The 19,117-nt window shown below is 34.2% G+C and overlaps 1 protein-coding gene across 8 annotated transcripts in view; it reads left to right on the forward strand.

Annotated features, from left to right (window-relative positions):
- Positions 1-19,117, forward strand: part of TRAPPC13 (trafficking protein particle complex 13) — a 30,821-nt gene that overhangs the window by 7,922 nt on the left and 3,782 nt on the right. For 2 of the 8 annotated variants that reach the window (XM_005857944.2, XM_005857945.2), the window contains exons 2-12: positions 740-808; positions 1,371-1,470; positions 1,923-1,961; positions 3,392-3,476; positions 6,930-7,057; positions 8,742-8,814; positions 9,972-10,016; positions 12,859-12,876; positions 14,867-15,000; positions 16,516-16,714; positions 17,882-17,982. In XM_005857944.2, coding sequence (XP_005858006.1) covers positions 740-808; positions 1,371-1,470; positions 1,923-1,961; positions 3,392-3,476; positions 6,930-7,057; positions 8,742-8,814; positions 9,972-10,016; positions 12,859-12,876; positions 14,867-15,000; positions 16,516-16,714; positions 17,882-17,982 — 991 coding nt within the window. Of the gene's footprint in view, positions 1-739; positions 809-1,370; positions 1,471-1,922; positions 1,962-2,027; positions 2,104-3,391; positions 3,477-6,929; positions 7,058-8,741; positions 8,815-9,971; positions 10,017-12,858; positions 12,877-14,866; positions 15,001-16,515; positions 16,715-17,881; positions 17,983-19,117 lie in introns of those variants that run through there. The other 6 variants (XM_005857941.2, XM_005857942.2, XM_005857943.2 and 3 more) reach the window with 4 other exon arrangements.

Here is a 19,117-nt window from a genome sequence, read left to right on the forward strand (position 1 = left end):
AAGTTCATTAAGTTAAAAAAATGTAAAATTATTTTCTCATGTATAAAATTGTTTCATATATTAGCATTTTTAATGAATTATTGCTATATAATCTTAGGAAGTATTTAATATCATATTTAGTTTAGGAAGTATCCTATCTAATGAAAGAGTAATATGCAAATTGACCATCACTCCCAACACAAGATGGCTGTCCCCATGTGGTCAAAGATGGCCGGCAGGGTAGGGCAGTTGGGAGGGACCAGGCCTGAAAGGGAGGGCAATTGAGGGTGACCAGGTCTGCAGGGGAGGGCAGTTAGGGGGCAACCAGGCCGGCAAGGAAGGGAAGTTAGTGGTGACTGGGCCAGCAGGGGAGGGCAGTTGGGGGTGACTGGGCCGGCAAGGGGGGATAGTTAGAGGCAATCGGGCCAGCAGGGGAGCAGTTAGGTGTTGATCAGGCTGTTAGGGGAGTGGTTAGGGAGTGATCAGGCAGGCAGGCAGGCGAGTGGTTGGGAGACAGCAGTCCTGGATTGTGAGAGAAATGTCCAACTGCCCAGGCATCCCTCAAGGGGTCCCAGATTGGAGAGGGTGCAGGCTGGGCTGAGGGACACACACACCCCCGTGCACGAATTTTGTGCTCCGGGCCTCTAGTATAGTTTATTTTACATTAGTATAAAATTGATGAATGCCATGGACTGGCTTGGGAATACTAGCCCAAAGCAACAGTAACATATATATATTTTTTTACTGTTGGAATTTACAGTGATGCGGTTGACGAAGCCTACTTTATTCACCAATATCCCAGTAACATGTGAAGAGAAAGACTTACCTGGTATGGCACTTACTTTATTCTACTTGCACTTAGGGAAAAATTGGCATCTTGATTGCCTCTATTACCTTCGAATAAGCCCAGCTTTGCCAATTTTATGCTCTTTGCTACATTCTCTGTTCCCTGTTTTTGTAGCATGCATGTGGTAGCCATTGAGTAACAGGTCTCATTTATAAGGTACTATTAATATCCGATGGCAACAGGAGATTTTTATTTTAGGTTTAATAATAATACATCCATAGTCATAATACTATAAAAGTTACATTTGTCTTTAAATGTTCCATCAATGTATGTACTAGCATTCCCTTTTTTAAAAATCACTGGAGCTTACTACATTTTGTATCACATGACCTTTATTTCCCTTTGTTTCTAATGTTCATTCTCTGTGAAACCAGAATTTTTTGGCATGCACTAGTTTCATTGAAGATTAGATATTAGATTGTTTAAATATAACTTTTGTGAAGAGATTGTTTTTTAAAAACATCTCTCTTCTAGATAAATATTTGTGTAAGTAAAGTTATTTATAAGGTAGAGGTTAGAATTTTATGTTTTTGTCTTTCTATAGGAGATCTCTTTAACCAACTCATGAGAGATGATCCTTCAACTGTAAATGGTGCAGAAATTTTAATGTTGGGAGAAATGTTGACTTTACCACAGAATTTCGGGTAAGAATGATGTAGTCACATAAGACATGTAGCAATACTTTAAAGGCATTATGAATCTATAGTTTTCAAAAAAATTAACTATGGGTTGGCAAAGTGCTCATGATCCATTTAAGTGGTAAAAAACCATTTCATCAAAATTATACTATGTGATACTGGTTTTTAAAAAACCGTAAGATATATATGGTTAAGAAAAATAAGAGACATACCAAGATATTAATAGTGATTCTTCAGGTGATAGAATTTTAGTTTTCTCCATTAGATCTTACTATACAGGGTTGGGCAAAAGTCAGTTTATAGTTGTTCGTATGGAAAATAATACAATAATTAATAAGAATATAAGAATAAACTGTTTTGCATACTCACAACTGTAACAATACTTTTGCTCTACTCTGTATTTTTTAATGCCCATGGATTCCTTTTATTTTAACTTATTTAATACAAATGTCTTTCAGAATCATCTCTTTTATTCAACTTCACAGCCCTCTCTCAACGTAAGTTATCAGACTTGGCAGCTAATTAGGAGCTATAAATTTTTTTATTTCTTCTCTTGCTCTTAGCTTATTCTAGATTATTATTGGGGTGGATGCCCCTGATTCCATTCCTTTTGCAACGGAGAGAATTTGACACTAAAAAGTATTTTTTAAGTTTTTATGAAAGGTTACAGAATGTGGCCATTGACTAGTGTCTTCAAAACTTAGAAATATATTCATGTAAAAATATATTGTATAAATATATATTTTTAAATGTTTTACATAGTATATACTTACAAATATACATTTTTATAAAATATATTTTATAAAATGCTTACAGTAAAGCCACTAGTTATTATTTTTATTAGACTAACTTTGAAAAATCAAATATATCAGTAAAAAAGACTCTGAGACCAATTACTTGGGTCTCTTCTAGATTCACGTCATAAGTTAGTTAACAAAAATTGCCTTTTTCTATCTTCTTCAGTAACAAATCTTAAGACTATTAACATGGGCCTGATTTCAATGACTTATTCCTAAAGAGACTGGCAGTTGGTGCCGTAGTTGACGGCCATGATTTATAGAATGCTTTATAGATTAAACTGGAGGACCGGTGCATGAAATTCATGCATGAGTAGGGTCCCTAGGCCTGGCCAGTGATCAGGGCTGATCTGCGGGGCGATTGGGGGGGCCTCCTGCTGGCACCGCCTTGGCCAGCATGGCGCCGCCCACTCGCCAGCTCTGCTACCGCCGCCCGTCGCCTCCCTCTGTAGGGCGATCAGCGGGATGATTGGGGGGCCCCTGCTGGCACCCACCTTGGCTGGCCTGGGGCCTGTGGGCTGGGGGCAGCTCCTGCATTCACTGTCTGCCCCCTGTTGGTCAGTGCACGTTATAGCAGCCGGTCATTCTGCTGTTTGGTCATTTGCATGTTAGGCTTTTATTATATAGGATAAGTACTTTGAATCGCATTCTATATAATAAAAGGCTAATATGCAAATCTAACGGCAGAACAACTGGTCGCTGTGACATGCACTGACCACCAGGGGGCAGACACTCAACGCAGGAGCTTCCCCCTGGTGGTCAGTGCACTTCCACATGGGGAGCACCGCTCAGCCAGAAGCCGGGCTCACGGCTGGCGAGTGCAGCGGCGGTGGTGGGAGCCTCTGCTAAGGATGTCTGACTGGGGAGTGGGCCCAAGCCGTCAGTCAGACATCCCCCAAGGGCTGAGGGTTTCCCCCCTCCACCCAGTGCAAGACTTTTGTGCACCGGGCCTCTAGTTTAGTAATAAAAGAGCAGCCTAGTGTAAACAAGGAATGTTGAAGCAGTATTTTACCTGATCTCTATCCTTTAATAAATTTTTCTACATTTCAAGTTCCCAGTGGTGTTCAAATAGAATATTTATGATAAATCTTGAATGGATTTCTATGTAAAAAATTTATTTTATTTCACAGGAACATATTTTTGGGAGAGACCTTTTCCAGTTATATCAGCGTTCATAATGATAGCAATCAAGTTGTAAAAGATATATTGGTAAAAGTAAGTGGCTTTCTTGTTTGTGATATATTTTTTAAAACGACTTTTCTATTATGTTTTTTAAACTTAATTAAAATGCACGTTTGATACAGAAATTTTTGTCATCAACAACAAGCAATAATTAAATACCTAATAGTATAGTAAGCTAAGCACAGAATCATTTTCGTTATCCTCAAAGTTTGTGATAGGTTGGGTAAGAAAATGTACCAGTCAAAGGTAAATAGCAGAATGTTTTTGTTAACAATTTCTGATTAACATAATAAAATTTGAAAGAGGAGGAAAGATTACAGGGGGGATATTGCCTAAATCAGGAAAGCTTATTAGAAGAAAAGGAACACAAGAAGGTCTTAAAAGAATGGTAGGCTTTAGAGAAAAAGAAGAGGAATTAGCTAATCGGAAGCAGAGACATAGGAATACATATTGTGTTCTTGTAGCACTGAACAGAATTCACTTGATAAGAGTAAGTAAGATTATAGAGATGTGCACACTGTGGAGTATCTTGCAAGCTAGGCTAAGGCTAAGGTTTTTGCCTTTTTTTTGTTTTTTGAGACAGTGGGCAGTCAGAGGAGATTTAAAATATATATATTTTTTGTTGATTTCAGAGAAGAAGGGATAGGGAGGGAGAGATAGAAACATCAATGATGAGAGAGAATCCTCGATTGGCTGCCTCCTACATGCTCCCGAATGGGGATTGAGCTCGTAACCCGGGCCTGTGCCCTGTCAGGGAATTGAACCAATAGGTCGATGCTCAACCACTGAGCCAAACTGGCCAGCCTGTCAGTGGAGATTTTTGAGCAGAAGTATTCACACTATTTTGGAAGACTGATGAAAACATTGTATGGGATGGTTTGTAGGAAATAAACCAGTTAGAAGATTTTTGCAGTCATTTAGAAATTAAGAGATAGAATATGCCAACTCAATTAAACAACCTGAAATCTATATACATAGAGAAAGGGCATAAAGAAAGTAAAAACTCACTGTATGTGAGGGAGAAGTTTTGTAAAAGCTGTCCCAAATGATGCATTAGATCATTTGAGCATTACCAGAATGGAAGTCCAATTAGGATGAGTTTGAAAATGATCAATTATTAGAATTGAAAAGGACCTCAGAGAGCAAATATTTCAAATTTCCTATATGACCCAACTTCCAGAAATTGGATGCAAATTTTTGCATGCATGTGCATATGTTTGTTATACTATTGATGGGGTTTCTGCCTTTCATTAGATCAAGGGTTGGCAAACTATAATCAGTAGGCCAAATTTGGTCCATTGCCTGTTTTTATGACTTTTGAGCAAAGGATTGTTTTTACATTTTCAAATGATTGGAAAGAAACATAGCTTATTTTGTGATGTGAAATTCAAATTTCAGTATCCATAAAGTTTTATTGACACACAGCCACACTCATTTATTTCTGTATTATCTGTAGCAGATTTCAAGCTACAATGGCTGAGTTGTAGTTCCAACAGTTTGTATGACCTGCAAAGTCTAGATTATTTGCTTCCTGGTCTTTTAAAGTTTGCCAATCTCTGCATTCGATTATGAAAAGGTCTGACTTTCAGAACTTTGAGAATGTATCCTTTTTTCCTGGCATTCAGTAAATGTTCTATTTATTTTTATAAGATGAATAAATTAACCAAGGCATGTAATTTAACATAAATAAGTATTAAAAAGAGCAAATAATATAATAGCATACTTATAAAATATAAGTATTTTATGTAAGTATTTTGGCTTTATTTAATTTTAATTTTTATAAAGGCAGTGGTGTTTGAAATAACAACAGTAGCAAATGTTTATTGAACAGTGCTATGCCCATCAAGAATCCTCTTTTTAAAAAAAATTTATTGTTGAGAGTATTACAGATGTCCCCAATTTTACCTTCTTTGCCTCACTCCACTCAGCTCCCACCCCACCCCAGTCCTTCCCCTGTCTATTGTCTGTGTCCATGGAAAGAATCTTCTTCGTCTTAAAAAGATATTTAGATTTATTATGTACACATAAGCCATTTTTTTATATCAGACTCACGATGACATAGGTAGCATAACATGATATTGGCCTGTATTTTTCTTTTTCATGTTTTCTTTTATCAAGTTTTAGGTATCAATATTATGGTTGCTAAAGGACTTGTATGCATGCATATTAGCATAACCAATGGACATGGACACTGAGGTGGTGGGGACTTGTCCTGGGGGGATCAATCGGGGAAAAAGGAGACATATATAATACTTTAAACAATAAAAAGATAATATTATGGTTGCTAAATAAAAGATTTAGGGAAATTCCATTTATTTTCAATGCTTCGGAGCAATACATGGAGCTTTAGACTACCTGATCTTTAAAGGGTTTGTAGAATTCTGTGAAATCATATGGGCTGGTGCTGTTTTGGGGGGAAGTTACTTGATAGCATTTTCACTTTCATCCTATGGAGATTAGTATGTATAAGCTTTCTATCTCTAATGGTGTAAATTTTGCAAAATTGTTTTATTCCAGGAAATGATTCATTTTATGTAGATTTTTCAAATTTATTTGTATATAGGTCTTCATGGTAGTCTCTGAAAATTTCTTCTGTTTCCGTGCTATTTTTCCCTGGTCATTTTTTATTTTGCATATTTTTGCTTTCTTTTTCTCTTGATTTAGTTTAGCTATCTCTTGGTTTACATATTATGTTTTTTATTTATTACTTTATATATAATGCTTTTCTATTCTCTACCTCATTAATGTTTGCTTTTAACTAGCTCTTTCTTTGTGGTTCTGATTATTTACTTTGTCCCTTTTCTACCTTTTTAGCTGGGGATTTAATTTGTTTATTTTTATTTTATTTTATTTTTATAAAAGTTAATTTTCTTCTGATTCACTGGTTTAGGTGTATCCTACAGATTCTGATATGTAGCTTTTTAAAGAATTTTATAATTTCCTTTGTATTTCCCATTCTACCCAAGTTGTTTAATAGGTTTTTCAGATAGAAAGGCCATTTTGTCTTATTAATAATTTGTAATTATATTGTGTCATAATCAGACAGTATTGTTCTTGTAATTTTTCTGGTTTTCACACTTGATTTGGGGTAGCATTTTTTATCAGTGACTTGTTTAAATTCTCATTATCTGTTTTCTTTTTTAGTGTTTTTGTATAGATGAACACTATTGATGGCTTTGCATTCTGTGCAGTTTGAAGATTTTTTAAATACCTAAGTCAAGAATGCCCTTTATAGCAGTGTGAGCCTTTCGTATTTAATTTTGAATTCCCATACTACCTGGCTGATTTTATTTTATTTTTTTATGTGCATGTGTGTGTGAACCATTGCCATGGTTCTGAGTGTCAGAGCTATACAGAAAGACTTAGGCAGAGAAGTCTTGCTCCTCCTTCATTCTACTTCTGTGTTCCTATTCTTTGCACCCATACCAATCCTCGCCATGTAAGTAACCAGTCTCATTTGACTATTTCTGACCACTTTCTTTCAAGGCTGATCTTCAGACAAGCTCTCAGCGTTTAAATCTTTCTGCCTCCAATGCTGCAGTGGCTGAACTGAAACCTGATTGTTGTATTGATGATGTCATACACCATGAAGTAAAGGAAATTGGAACACACATGTAAGGATTATTTTTACTAGTTTTAGAAGGCTTTGCTTTATATATGCCTTTATTTGAAACTTTTGCTTTATTTCCAGTTATCATTAAACCTAATGCCTACTTCAGAAGGAATTTTGTGTTTCATGTTTACATTTTATCAGAACCAACTTTGTATGTATTTGAATGTTAAAGCTGTATTTTTCTTTCAATCTGAGAAGAAAATATGAACATTTCAGCCATCTAAAGTAATTTTATATTTCTCCACTGCCTTACCACTTAATTAATTCACAAATTCTGTTAGTTCTTATACTCATCTTTCATTACCATCTCTTCTTCATCTCCACTTATATCACCATTTTTGCCTCTCCTCTTTTTTAAAAAAAATATATTTTTATTGATTTCAGAGAGGAAGGGAGGGGGAGAGAGACATCACCATTTTTCCCTCTCCTCTTTTTTCAAAAAAATATATTTTTATTGATTTCAGAGAGGAAGGGAGGGGGAGAGAGACATCACCATTTTTCCCTCTCCTCTTTTTTCAAAAAAATATATTTTTATTGATTTCAGAGAGGAAGGGAGGGGGAGAGAGACATCACCATTTTTCCCTCTCCTCTTTTTTCAAAAAAATATATTTTTATTGATTTCAGAGAGGAAGGGAGGGGGAGAGAGACATCACCATTTTTCCCTCTCCTCTTTTTTCAAAAAAATATATTTTTATTGATTTCAGAGAGGAAGGGAGAGGGAGAGAGAGATAGAAACATCAATGATGAGAGAGAAACAATGATCGGCTGCCTCCTGCACTCGTTCCTACAGTGAGCACTTTGAGAGAAGTTACTGTGGTGTTTTGTTTCTTTTGTGTGTTAATCCTCACCCGAGGATATTTTTTCCATTGATTTTTAGAGAGTAGAAGCGAGGGGGAAAAGAGAGAGAAACATCCATGTGTCTCACATCAATTGGTTGCCTCCCACACGCACCGGGCCAGGGATGGAACCTGTAACCCAGGTATGTGCCCATGACCAGGAATCGAACCTGCTACCCTTCATTGCGTGGGCCAATAGTCTAACCACTGAGCCATGCTGGTCAGGGCCAAGTACTGTGTTTTGATCAATACTATATCCCTAGGACCTGGCTTAGTACTAGGCATAAGTATAAAGGAGAAATTAAATTAGCTACAATGTCATCACCTAGTATAACCAGTCTTAAAATATTGCTGTATTTCTTTTCATTCTTTTTTATGTGCATATAGGTAGCAGATGTGTATAAATAATTTACGTAATATTTTACAAATTTTACAAATGTCATATTACCCATGGTTTTGTCTTCTTCAATTCACTGTAAATATTTTCCCTCTTGAGTCAGTAATCTTTGAAACACTTTTTTTTTTAAGAGTAGTTTATTGACTTTTAGACAGAGAGGAAGGGAGAGGGAGAGAGAGAAACATCTGCTATAAGAACATAACATTGGTTGGGCATCGTCCTGTGAACTGAAATGTTCCTGGTTGGATTTCCCGATCAGGGCACGTGCCTTGGTTGCCAGCTCAATCCCTAGGGGTACGTGCAGGAGGCAGCCATGATGTTCCTGTCTCATCAATGTTTCTATCTCTCCCTCTCCCTTCCTCTCTCTCTAAAAATCAATGAAAGCATATTTTTTTAAAAAAGGAACACAACTAAAAATGATTCAGAATGATTAAGGCATCTTTCTATTTCAGCTTGGTGTGTGCAGTGAGTTATACAACTCAGGGCGGAGAAAAAATGTATTTTAGAAAATTCTTCAAATTTCAGGTATAGAATATGACAGTGGTAACTTTTTATTTCTGTGTGTGTGTGTGTGTGTGTGTGTGTGTGTGTGTGTGTTTTAAGTGTAGTTATTTCTATTTATCTACAGTGAAAACAGGCTCCATATAAAGCAAATAATATTTTTGGACTTCTTATATTGCTAGCAATCTAAAGTTAGATGTAATTAAGTTAATTAAAAGCAGAAAAATTGTCATTACCAATCTATAATAATAAAAACATAACATGCTAATTAGACCAGATATTTTCTGGGTGACATTCCAGACGAAGCCAGGGCTGCAAGGGCTGAGCCCTTGCACCAATTTCGTGCATCGGGCCTCTAGTGTACCAATATGATGTTCTTGTAATGAAACTTGAAGATTTTTACCCCCAACATTTTTTATTGTTTTTATAACTTCACAAAGCACACATGAAGAGGGGGAAAAATGATTGACAAGTCCTGATAAAATAAGTGTAATAAATTTTATCAAATTTATACGGAAATATTTAAATGAGAAATTATTGACTTGGGCTGAGTACACCAAGCTTCATCATGGTCTCCAGGAGAATTTTGTATTTATACACAATTTTCAAAGTTAGTAATCAAAAATAATTTAAAAACCACTGTTTAACATACGTATGTGTGTGAACTGGAGACAAGACTATCATGTATGTCTATATATAAATCTAGCTATGATGCTATATATATTTTTTTATTCCTTTAAGTGAAAGAAAAAGTATTGTCAATAGGAAACATATTTTGCTATTGCTTTGCTACATTGCCCATTTGTTTAAGATTTCACATGCCTTTTGAAAAAATAAAAGGAGTTTCAGTTGCTTAATTTCGTAAACATTTTTTGGTAAAATAAACATATAGAAAAATACTGAAATAATGTGTTCAGTTTAGTCACATGTAATGAAGTAAAACCCAAGTAGCTATCACCTAGGCAAGAAATGATGGTTGCCTTTTTAAAGATGTATTTAGGATTATTTTAGGGTTTTTTGTTTTTGTAAGAGTATTGCATACATATTAGAAAAGTCTTTTAGACAAATAAATTGGAAAATGGCTTTGACACATTTAAGCCCTGCTATTTAAAACAAGCAAACAAAAATAACAGCTGGTCAAATGATAAGAATCTCCTGCTTGATATGCTTTATTCAACTAGGTTCTCAAACCACTGGATGTGAAAACCAAATTTTACAACGCAGAGGTAAGTGTTGGGCACGTAATATTTTGGATAAAACATTAAGATCTTTTTTGACTAAAATTATGTATTACATGTCTTTTCATATTGAAATCAATTGCTGATAGTACTGCAAAATGTGAAAAATGAGCATAAAGTTCAATCAAAAGTGAATAATTTCATTGTAGATCACTTTAATCTGCTGTTTTTAACTTACATGGAATCAGTATGATTTTTATTTTCATTGTTAATTTTGTGAAGCTTTCAGCCCTTTCATTAAATGATTGCCCTATGATTCCAATTAATGGTTCTTATTACTGTTTAAAAACATCAGCAATCTGCTGAATATTTACAATGTGATTCCGATATTTCAAAAACTGAAGTGGTAGCTCTAACCCTGCAAAAAAGATTTAATATTTACATGGAAAATATTGATAAGTAGAGCTCAGCAGTATAAAGTTTGTTCTACAACTGGGCATACCAAAATGTCTAAGATAAGGAACCTGACCCACAGTAAAGACCTATGAGGAGGAGAAAAAAAAAAACACATAAAATAACAAAACTAGCTACTGTAGTATAAAGTGAGCCTAAGAGAATGATATTAAAAAATGTGCTACAGGACCTCTGGGGAGGAGATTTTGGAGTAGTCTGAAGAAGCGTCATGGAAGAGGAGGGGAACTGAGCAGAGTCTGGAAGAAGGAATGTTGGGGAGCCCAAGTGTCAGAGCAGTGAAGGCATTCCAAGCAGAGTTGCCCATGCACATGGAACCTGTAGTGAAAAGAGTACATATTTGATGGGAGGGTAGAATCACAAGGAGATTCCTAGATGTTTTGGGGGTTTTTTGTTTGTTTTTTTAATATATTTTTATTGATTTCAGAAAGGACAGGAGAGGGAGAGAGAGATAGAAACATCAATGATAAGAGAGAATCATTGATCGGCTGCCTCCTGCACGCCCCGCACTGGGGATTGAGCCCACAACCTGTGCATGTGCCCTGACTGGGAATTGAACCACAACCTCCTGGTTCATAGGTCAACGCTCAACCACTGAGCCACTCTTTAAACATAAAGAGTTGACATTTCTTTTTGGGGTTAGGGGAGTTGGAATACTACATAAGTGCTCCCCCTTTTTTGTTATTTAATACTTAATTTTGATTAATTGCAGTATTAGCTATTTGGCTTGGTGAATTTTAAATATTAATTTATTGCTTTGATAGGAAAGATTTCATTCCTAGTAGGAGGGGAGATTGGTAACTATTCTGTTAGACTAGATATGTTAGAAAGTGAAAAATAAATAGGGCTGTAGGTGGGTCTTTTTTTCTATAAGTGGCTCATAGGAAAGTACATATTGAGATATTTTGGGTTTTCTTTGTTGAAAATATGTTGCTATATTCAGATACTTGACAAGTAGTTTTATAATACTTGTCACTTATTCAGTGATTTGTGAATAGTTTTATGAATTGCTAGTTACTCCATGAAAAATATAAAAGTAACTTACTCCCCTAAAAGAAAAAAACCCCACAATTTTACCACACCAAAAAGTAACTGATTTTTCATTAATCCATATTCTCTTTCAGTCTTTACTCATTTATACATAATATTCGGTTTTTATAATCATAGTAACAATTTTATTTACTGCCTTTTTCAGCTAACATTATATGTAAATAAACATAAACTTTAAACTTTTGCCAACAAACTTCAGAACAAAAGTTTTAGTAAAATTCTGAACTTTTGAAAACAGACATCTCTTTAAAAACCAGGAGTATCCAAATAGGATGAGTTCTGTTGACCCCCAACTAGGAAATTCAAGGAAATGATAGGAGTTAGTAAATCACAGTAGGTGATACTTTTTATACTCTGTGCCATAGTCCTTACACAATAACTAAAATTACTCCAACATTTGTCGCAGACATTTGTATGCTGTTTCTAAGAATTCTAATAATATATGAGTCACCTAAAGAAAAAAAAGTTTTTATGAAAATTTTGTCATAGTCTTCTAAAATAGAAAAGCCTCACAAGAAGTGACATTAGATGCTGGGATTCAAACATTTGGTCACCTGCTGGGTATAGAGCTCCATGCCAGGTGATGAAGAGAAATAAACTGAACATCTTCGAAATCCTCAAAGAACTTAGGTCTTATGGAGGGGAGTGGCCTGACATAGCTACAGTATGGTATAAGCACCCCTCCCCCCTAGATCATGAAGTTTACTAATACTCTGGGATCATAGAGAAGTGAAATAAGATTTCCAGCTATGTATTTGACCAAAAAAAAGTGACATTTGAGATGACCCTTGATAATGGGTAACTTTAGAAATATATTAAAAAGAAAGACTCACTGAAATCTATTAACAATAGAATAAATTCTCAATTGTCTGTGGTCTAGCCCAACGTTCTCTGAGGTGTGATCCATAGAACCCTAATCACACAAGATGCTCCTTGAAAAAAGGATTCCATTATTAGATAAATTTAGGAGAAGCTCTTCATTATAAATATTCTGAATGTGGAGGACAGTGTATGTCCATTTTAAGTAATCTTTGAAGAATTACAATGTAGTAAAGAATTTATAGAACTAGAAAGGCATAGAATATACTTTTCTCCCCCAAGATGTGCCCTTGAATATTTGCTTCTATTAAGTACTCACCTATCATGTTCATCTCTATTCATTTAACCTTAGTAGTTTCACCTGTTTAGAAAAATGATTTGTCATATTCCTTTATGTAGCTTTCTGTTTACTTTCTTGTTTTACTAATGCTGTCTTGTATAGTAAATTAAAAAAAAATGCAGAGATGCATTTTATTTTAAAGTTAGTTATTCTTTTTCTTTAACATTTAATTCTGATTTTTCTAATTTTTCTTTTTTATTTTTCCATTAGAGTGACCTCAGTTCTGTGGTAATTTGATTTTTTATTATAAATTTATATGCTTCTCTTACTCACCACTTTTTTACTCTGTCTAATTAATCTCTCTTTACAAACATAGTGGGAAAATAAAGTTAGTATGAATACCAGCTATTTGACTTCAAAAAGATGTATATAATTTTTGTACTTTTTAACTTTACATTAATTGTCTTATTCTGTGAGAAAAAATAGATGAGAGATTAAATTATCATATTGAAACAATTATATTCTCCTTTTTAGTGCTTTTCCCTTAAGTGTTTTTTAAAAGAGACATGTTAACCTTGTTTAAAATAGCCTTGGGATTTTCAACATCTTACTATAAAATACCCTACTAGTACTTCAACTCTTTGAATAAACTATCTAGTTTAAATTTATCTTCAAAGGCACAGTGGTTTTAGTTTTAAGTCTGGGTCAGGTAAAGTGGCCCTTTGATAACAGTAAACAGAAGAAAATCAAATTTTCCCAAGTTGGCTAAAATCATATTTTCAAATTTCTATTTACTATAAGCATTATTTGCTTATGCAGTGTTACATTATATACATAATAACAATATCAACTGCCATAGCACTGAATTCTTAATTTTTCAAATGTCAAATAATTTTATACTAACTATTCAAACTAACTTAATTTTCCATTATGCTGCTTGTTTTTCTTTCATTTTATCTAAACTCTTCCTAATTTATGCAGAAAATTGCACTTTTAAAATTGAAATGTGGATCTATGGTTATTTTTAAAGCAATGGATTGATGGGATATATTTAGGATTCTTTTGAGAAAAAGTAGCAGAATAATGCCTTTAAATTAAGATATATTCTTTTAAACTGCTACATCATTATATTTCTGTTTTCATTTGAGCACATGTACCAAGAACTAAATAATTTGTTTTATTTTAGATAATAATACATTAGAATATAACCTTATTATATTTGCAAATGATTTTCATTTTCTGGACTTAGTGTTTAAAGGCTTCTAAGTGCCAAGATATTTTGGTCATTGTGTGTGTGTGTGTATGTGTGTATATATATATATACACTAGTTTATGTACATATACACACACACATATATACACACACACATATATATATATCATATACATATGTAACTACAAAATTTTGAACAAATTAATTCTTGAATATCTTTATTATTTCTTATATAGGTTAGTTTATAAAATAAACCGAATTATCTGTTATCCTTCAATTACATGCACAGAAAATAATAACCAAATAGCATATAAAGAATGTTTAACATAATCAGAGAATAAAATTTTTTTTATAAAAGTACTTATTTAAATTACCCATTGATTAAAATACTGCTGAATAGCATCACTTTTCAAATCATCACTAAGTTCAAAATACCTTTTGTTTGTTTAAAAGTTCTAAAATTGTCAGGTGTAATTCACATATTTTTTACCTTAAATTTATATTTTAAATGAACCAAGAAATTACTAATGGCCACTAACAAATTGCTTTAATTAAAGTTAAATTCTATAAGATTATATAAAATACATTATCCACTGTATTAGTGGTCTCTATACTATCTAAATTGAAGCAGTATGACAAAGTTATATTATGCTCAAATGTTATAAAGACCAAATTATCTTAATGTATCACTATGAAATGATAGGTATGCAGGTATGCTAATCATACTAAATTTCATTTTAACATATTAATAACTTATACTAGAAGATTTAGGATATTTGTGAATGAAATTCCAGTTAAATATTTTTTTATCTTAATACAAAATATCATAGTTATCCCCCATCCATTGTTTGACAAGTTATCAATTGACTAACACTTGACTTTGCCCCTATTAATTATGTTAGGATGAAGATTTCTTTTCTTGCATTAATTTTGATAACTTTGACTTTCAGGCATGAACTAATCACATTTGTGGTTAATATTTTTTCTTCATATAGATCAGATATTTTGTTGAGGTTAATATTTTAAATAGCATACACTTTGGTGGATATTTTTTCATATTCTCAGACCGATGAAGTATTTCTCGAAGCCCAGATTCAGAATATTACGACCTCACCCATGTTTATGGAGAAAGTTTCATTGGAGCCATCTATAATGTACAATGTAGCAGAATTAAATTCAGTCAACCAAGCTGGAGAATGGTAAGTATGAATTATGAAGTGTTTATTCTTATTTTGAAAGGTATGAACTCTTCTGATATCTGTTACTCTTGGATGGTTTTTAATTTTTTTAAGTTAGTAGACTTTATTTTTTTATTTTCATAGGAAAATTTGATCCAAAAGCAATTTCCCACTCAGAGCATCCTAGTATTTACATGTTGTTTTAATGTGGCACATTTGTTACAATTGATGAACCAATATTGATACTTATAATTAACCAAAATCCATAGTTTACATTAGGGCTCAATTTTTTGTGTTGTACATTCTATGGGTTTTGAGAAGTGTAATGACAAGTATCCACCATTATATTATTCAAAGTAGTTTCACTGCCCTAAAGATGCCCTGTGCTTTACCTGTTCATAAAAATAAAGATCCTAGTTATTTGCATTTTATGTCTTACTATTTGAAACACTTGTTCTTTTAGTTTTTATAATAATTCAGTGAGTTAAATGTGAAACCTTCATCTTATCCTGCAAATGATAAAACTGAGGCATGGGAAGGAATGATGGAGGGATTAGAAATGGTGAGTTTTAAGAAGAAATATTCAGTCATCATCAAAAGGAGAGGGCATAGAAATAGATGATTGAATTTTTTGTGAAAACAAAAACACATATCTTTCTATAGGTAATTTAGAAAAATAAACAAATGTAGGTTTGACATTAATATGGATAGGAAGGTAATAGCTGGAGAAAGTGCCTGACTTTCTTAAACAAGAATGAAAGTTTACTGTTACCTTATTATGTTGGTTAGATATAGAAGAGTTCTTAATCTCCCATTCTCCCACTGGGGAAAACAATTTTCCATTCTCTTCCTATTATTTTAGTTCATTTCAGAAATAATTACTTAGTTTATAATATTATGTTTCTTCTTATTCTTTTTTTTTGTCTTAAGTTTTACATATGTCTCCTTTTTCCCCAGTTGACCCCCTTCTTCTTATTCTTAACTATTTTTTATCATTATAGAGAAGAGAAAAAGGATATTTAAAGTTTTGATCTTTATTGCATTTTTTTCAGTTAATTGATACATATCCAATATTTTAGGTAATGTATTGCATTCTATTATAAAGAACCTCAAGATTTTCCATATCAACAAAAATTAAACAAATATAAATCCTCTCAGTATAAGTTCTGTTGAAACAACTCACCTGTTCTGTTTTAGATCTTTGGATGGAAAATCATTCAGTTCCTTTCAAAAGGAACAATCACATGATTTTTCTTTTAAAAGATGCTTGAGCAGCGGTTCTCAACCTTTGGGTCGCGACCCCTTTGGGGGTTGAACAACCCTTTCACAGGGGTCACCTAAGACCACCGGAAAACACATATATAATTACATATTATTTTTGTGATTAATCACTATGCTTTAATTATGTTCAATTTGTAACAATGAAATTGGGGGTCACCACAACATGAGGAACTGTATTAAAGGGTCGTGGCATTAGGAAGGTTGAGAACTACTGTGCTAGAGAAATCTCTCCATCTCTATCTCCACCCCTCTCAGTGTAACTACGTTTGGGTCAAGAACCTATTTGCAGCCAATGGATACACGCCAGTACTTGTATTGCCTAAAGCCCAAGAAGGAGTTTGCAGAAAAAGCAGGCATCATTAAGGGGGTAACAGTAATCGGGAAATTGGATATAGTATGGAAAACAAATCTAGGTGAAAGGGGAAGATTACAAACCAGCCAACTTCAAAGAATGGTGAGTCTGGGGAAAACTTCGGGTTTTGGTGTGTGGGGAGGGGTGGGGAGGTAGGTAGGACAATTTAAATTTTCCTAGGTCTACACACTAAAAACCAGAGCACTATAAAAGGCATTAATATTACTAGAGTATAAGAGATAAAAGACTAATAATTTTACTGACCTCTAGGAAAAAAATTGGTATTGAGATAAATGGAAAATCTTCAACTGTTAATTTATCATTTATCCTTCATATGTGGTTTTTTTCTTTACCAAACAAATTAAAATAACTGCTTATCAGTTGTTCCCTCCTAAGGTGATTCATACTCTCTGTTCACCTGACTTCCACTATATTAAAATTTTCCTTTTTGCAGTGTCCTGAAACTCTTAACTACAGTCACCTACTCAGGTTATACCATTTTTAAGATGTTTAAAATCTGAGTCATCAGCAACTAGGGTGTGAGTCCCACTAAAGTGACCTTGTAAGCATTGGTTGGATACCTCATTTCTGCTCTGAGAATAGGGATAGCTACCAGTCTTCCTTTCTTGTGTTAGTTAGAATATACTACAGAATCCACCCTTAGTGCTGAATATTACCTGTTTTGATATATTCTAAAATTAACTGTTCATTCACTGTTTGAGGTAATAATTTGAAAAAGATTGTTACTGGCCTATTTTTAATGTAACAGTTAGCTATCATCCTGCCATGACATGTTCCAAGCTTTCATGTTTCTGTGGCCTATCCCTCCCCATGTGTCTTGTGAAAAGACATGATTTTCTTCCGGGATCATTTCAGAGTGATCATCCTCTTTCTGTTTAGGCAGTAATCTTCCCTATTTAGAGCTATGTGTATATGAGCCACAGTATCTTTGGAAAGCATCCCTTTAAGATCAGACCTCCTGAAATGTCTTTACTATTTACCTATGAGATTTATAGACCTTGAGATTCATTATAACACTACTTAACATGGAGTAATTATAGCAAAAACAGGCAGGGTCTATAGTGGTGTTCTGCAGGTAGTAGCGGCAGAAGAAGTTAGAATGAAGAATAGAATAACTGAAAAATATTTTCTCAGAACATCATCTTGGAGACCCAACAACTGTTGAGTGAGTGTCCTGCTGCGGTACCTTCATAACAATGGAAAGGTTTTATAATACATGTATGTTAACTGTGTTGCTTTTTCTTTTAGGCTCCAGGTTATGGAGATGTTAGGTTGTCTTTGGAGGCAATCCCAGATACCGTAATCCTAGAAGAACCTTTTCATATTACCTGTAAAATAACAAACTGCAGGTAATGCCAATGTTTGTGGATAGATGTCCTTTCCTCCTCACCCACCTAAAAGATAATTTTTATTCCCTTTTTTTCTAAGTTATATTTTATTTTTTAATCACAGTTTACTTTTAATATTATTTTGTATTGGTTTCAGGTATACAGTATAGTGGTTGGACAATCATATACTTTAAAAAGTGTTCCCCTGATATTCCTGGTACCCACCTGGCACCATACATAGTTTATTACACTATTATTGACTATATTCCCTATGCTGTACTTTACATCCCTGTGACTTTTATAACTACCACTTTGAACTTCTTAATCCTAAAAGAGAATTTTTAAGTCTTTTAAATATGTTGTCACCTTTTAAGTTTCCTGTTGACATATAGCCTTTTCTGACGTTAATGTTGAATACTGTAGTTGTTCATGTGGTACCTGTACATTACATATTTTTGAGGTTGTGCTGCATTAGGCAATTGATGTATTTGATTACATTCATGCATTATACCCTATGAGGTAGGTATTATTCAGTCTATGCAAGAGAAAACCAACTCAGAGTTTAAGTGACTTTATTTAACCTCAGAGAGCTAGAAAAGATGGGGTCGGAATTTGAAACTGGGTGTATTTGACTTCAAAGTCCATATTCTTTTCATTGTTTACACTTCCCTCACACTTCACATCACTAAAGCATGAGATAGTAGGTTTTATGGAATAATCTATCCTATCTAGTAATAGACAAACTTGGTAATTAACCGTACCTCTGACACGCTTCCCATTGGCTAATCAGGGCGATACACAAATTAACTGCCAACCAAGATGGCGGCCGGCAGCCAGGCAGCTGAAGCAAACAGGAGGCTTGCTTGCTCCAGTGACGGAGGAAGCCAAGGTTCCCCGCCTGCCTTGCCGGCCTCTGAGCTGCAGTTTAAGAAACATTGTTGCAAATATAGAAGCTAAACAAAACCCCAGAAACCTGCTTTCAGCCGTCAGAGCTGGAGCGAGCAGGACCGAAACAATGTTGCAATTATAGAACCCAAACAAACCAGATACCTGCTTTCAGCAGCTGAGGTCTCAGAGCTGGAGCTGAACCTCAGAGCTAAAGCCGGCTCTCAGCTCCAGTGACAGCCATAGAAGGTAAATAAATCCCAGAATAAAA

Source organism: Myotis brandtii, unplaced genomic scaffold (assembly GCF_000412655.1).
Source record: "Myotis brandtii unplaced genomic scaffold, ASM41265v1 scaffold115, whole genome shotgun sequence".
Taxonomy (NCBI): domain Eukaryota; kingdom Metazoa; phylum Chordata; class Mammalia; order Chiroptera; family Vespertilionidae; genus Myotis; species Myotis brandtii.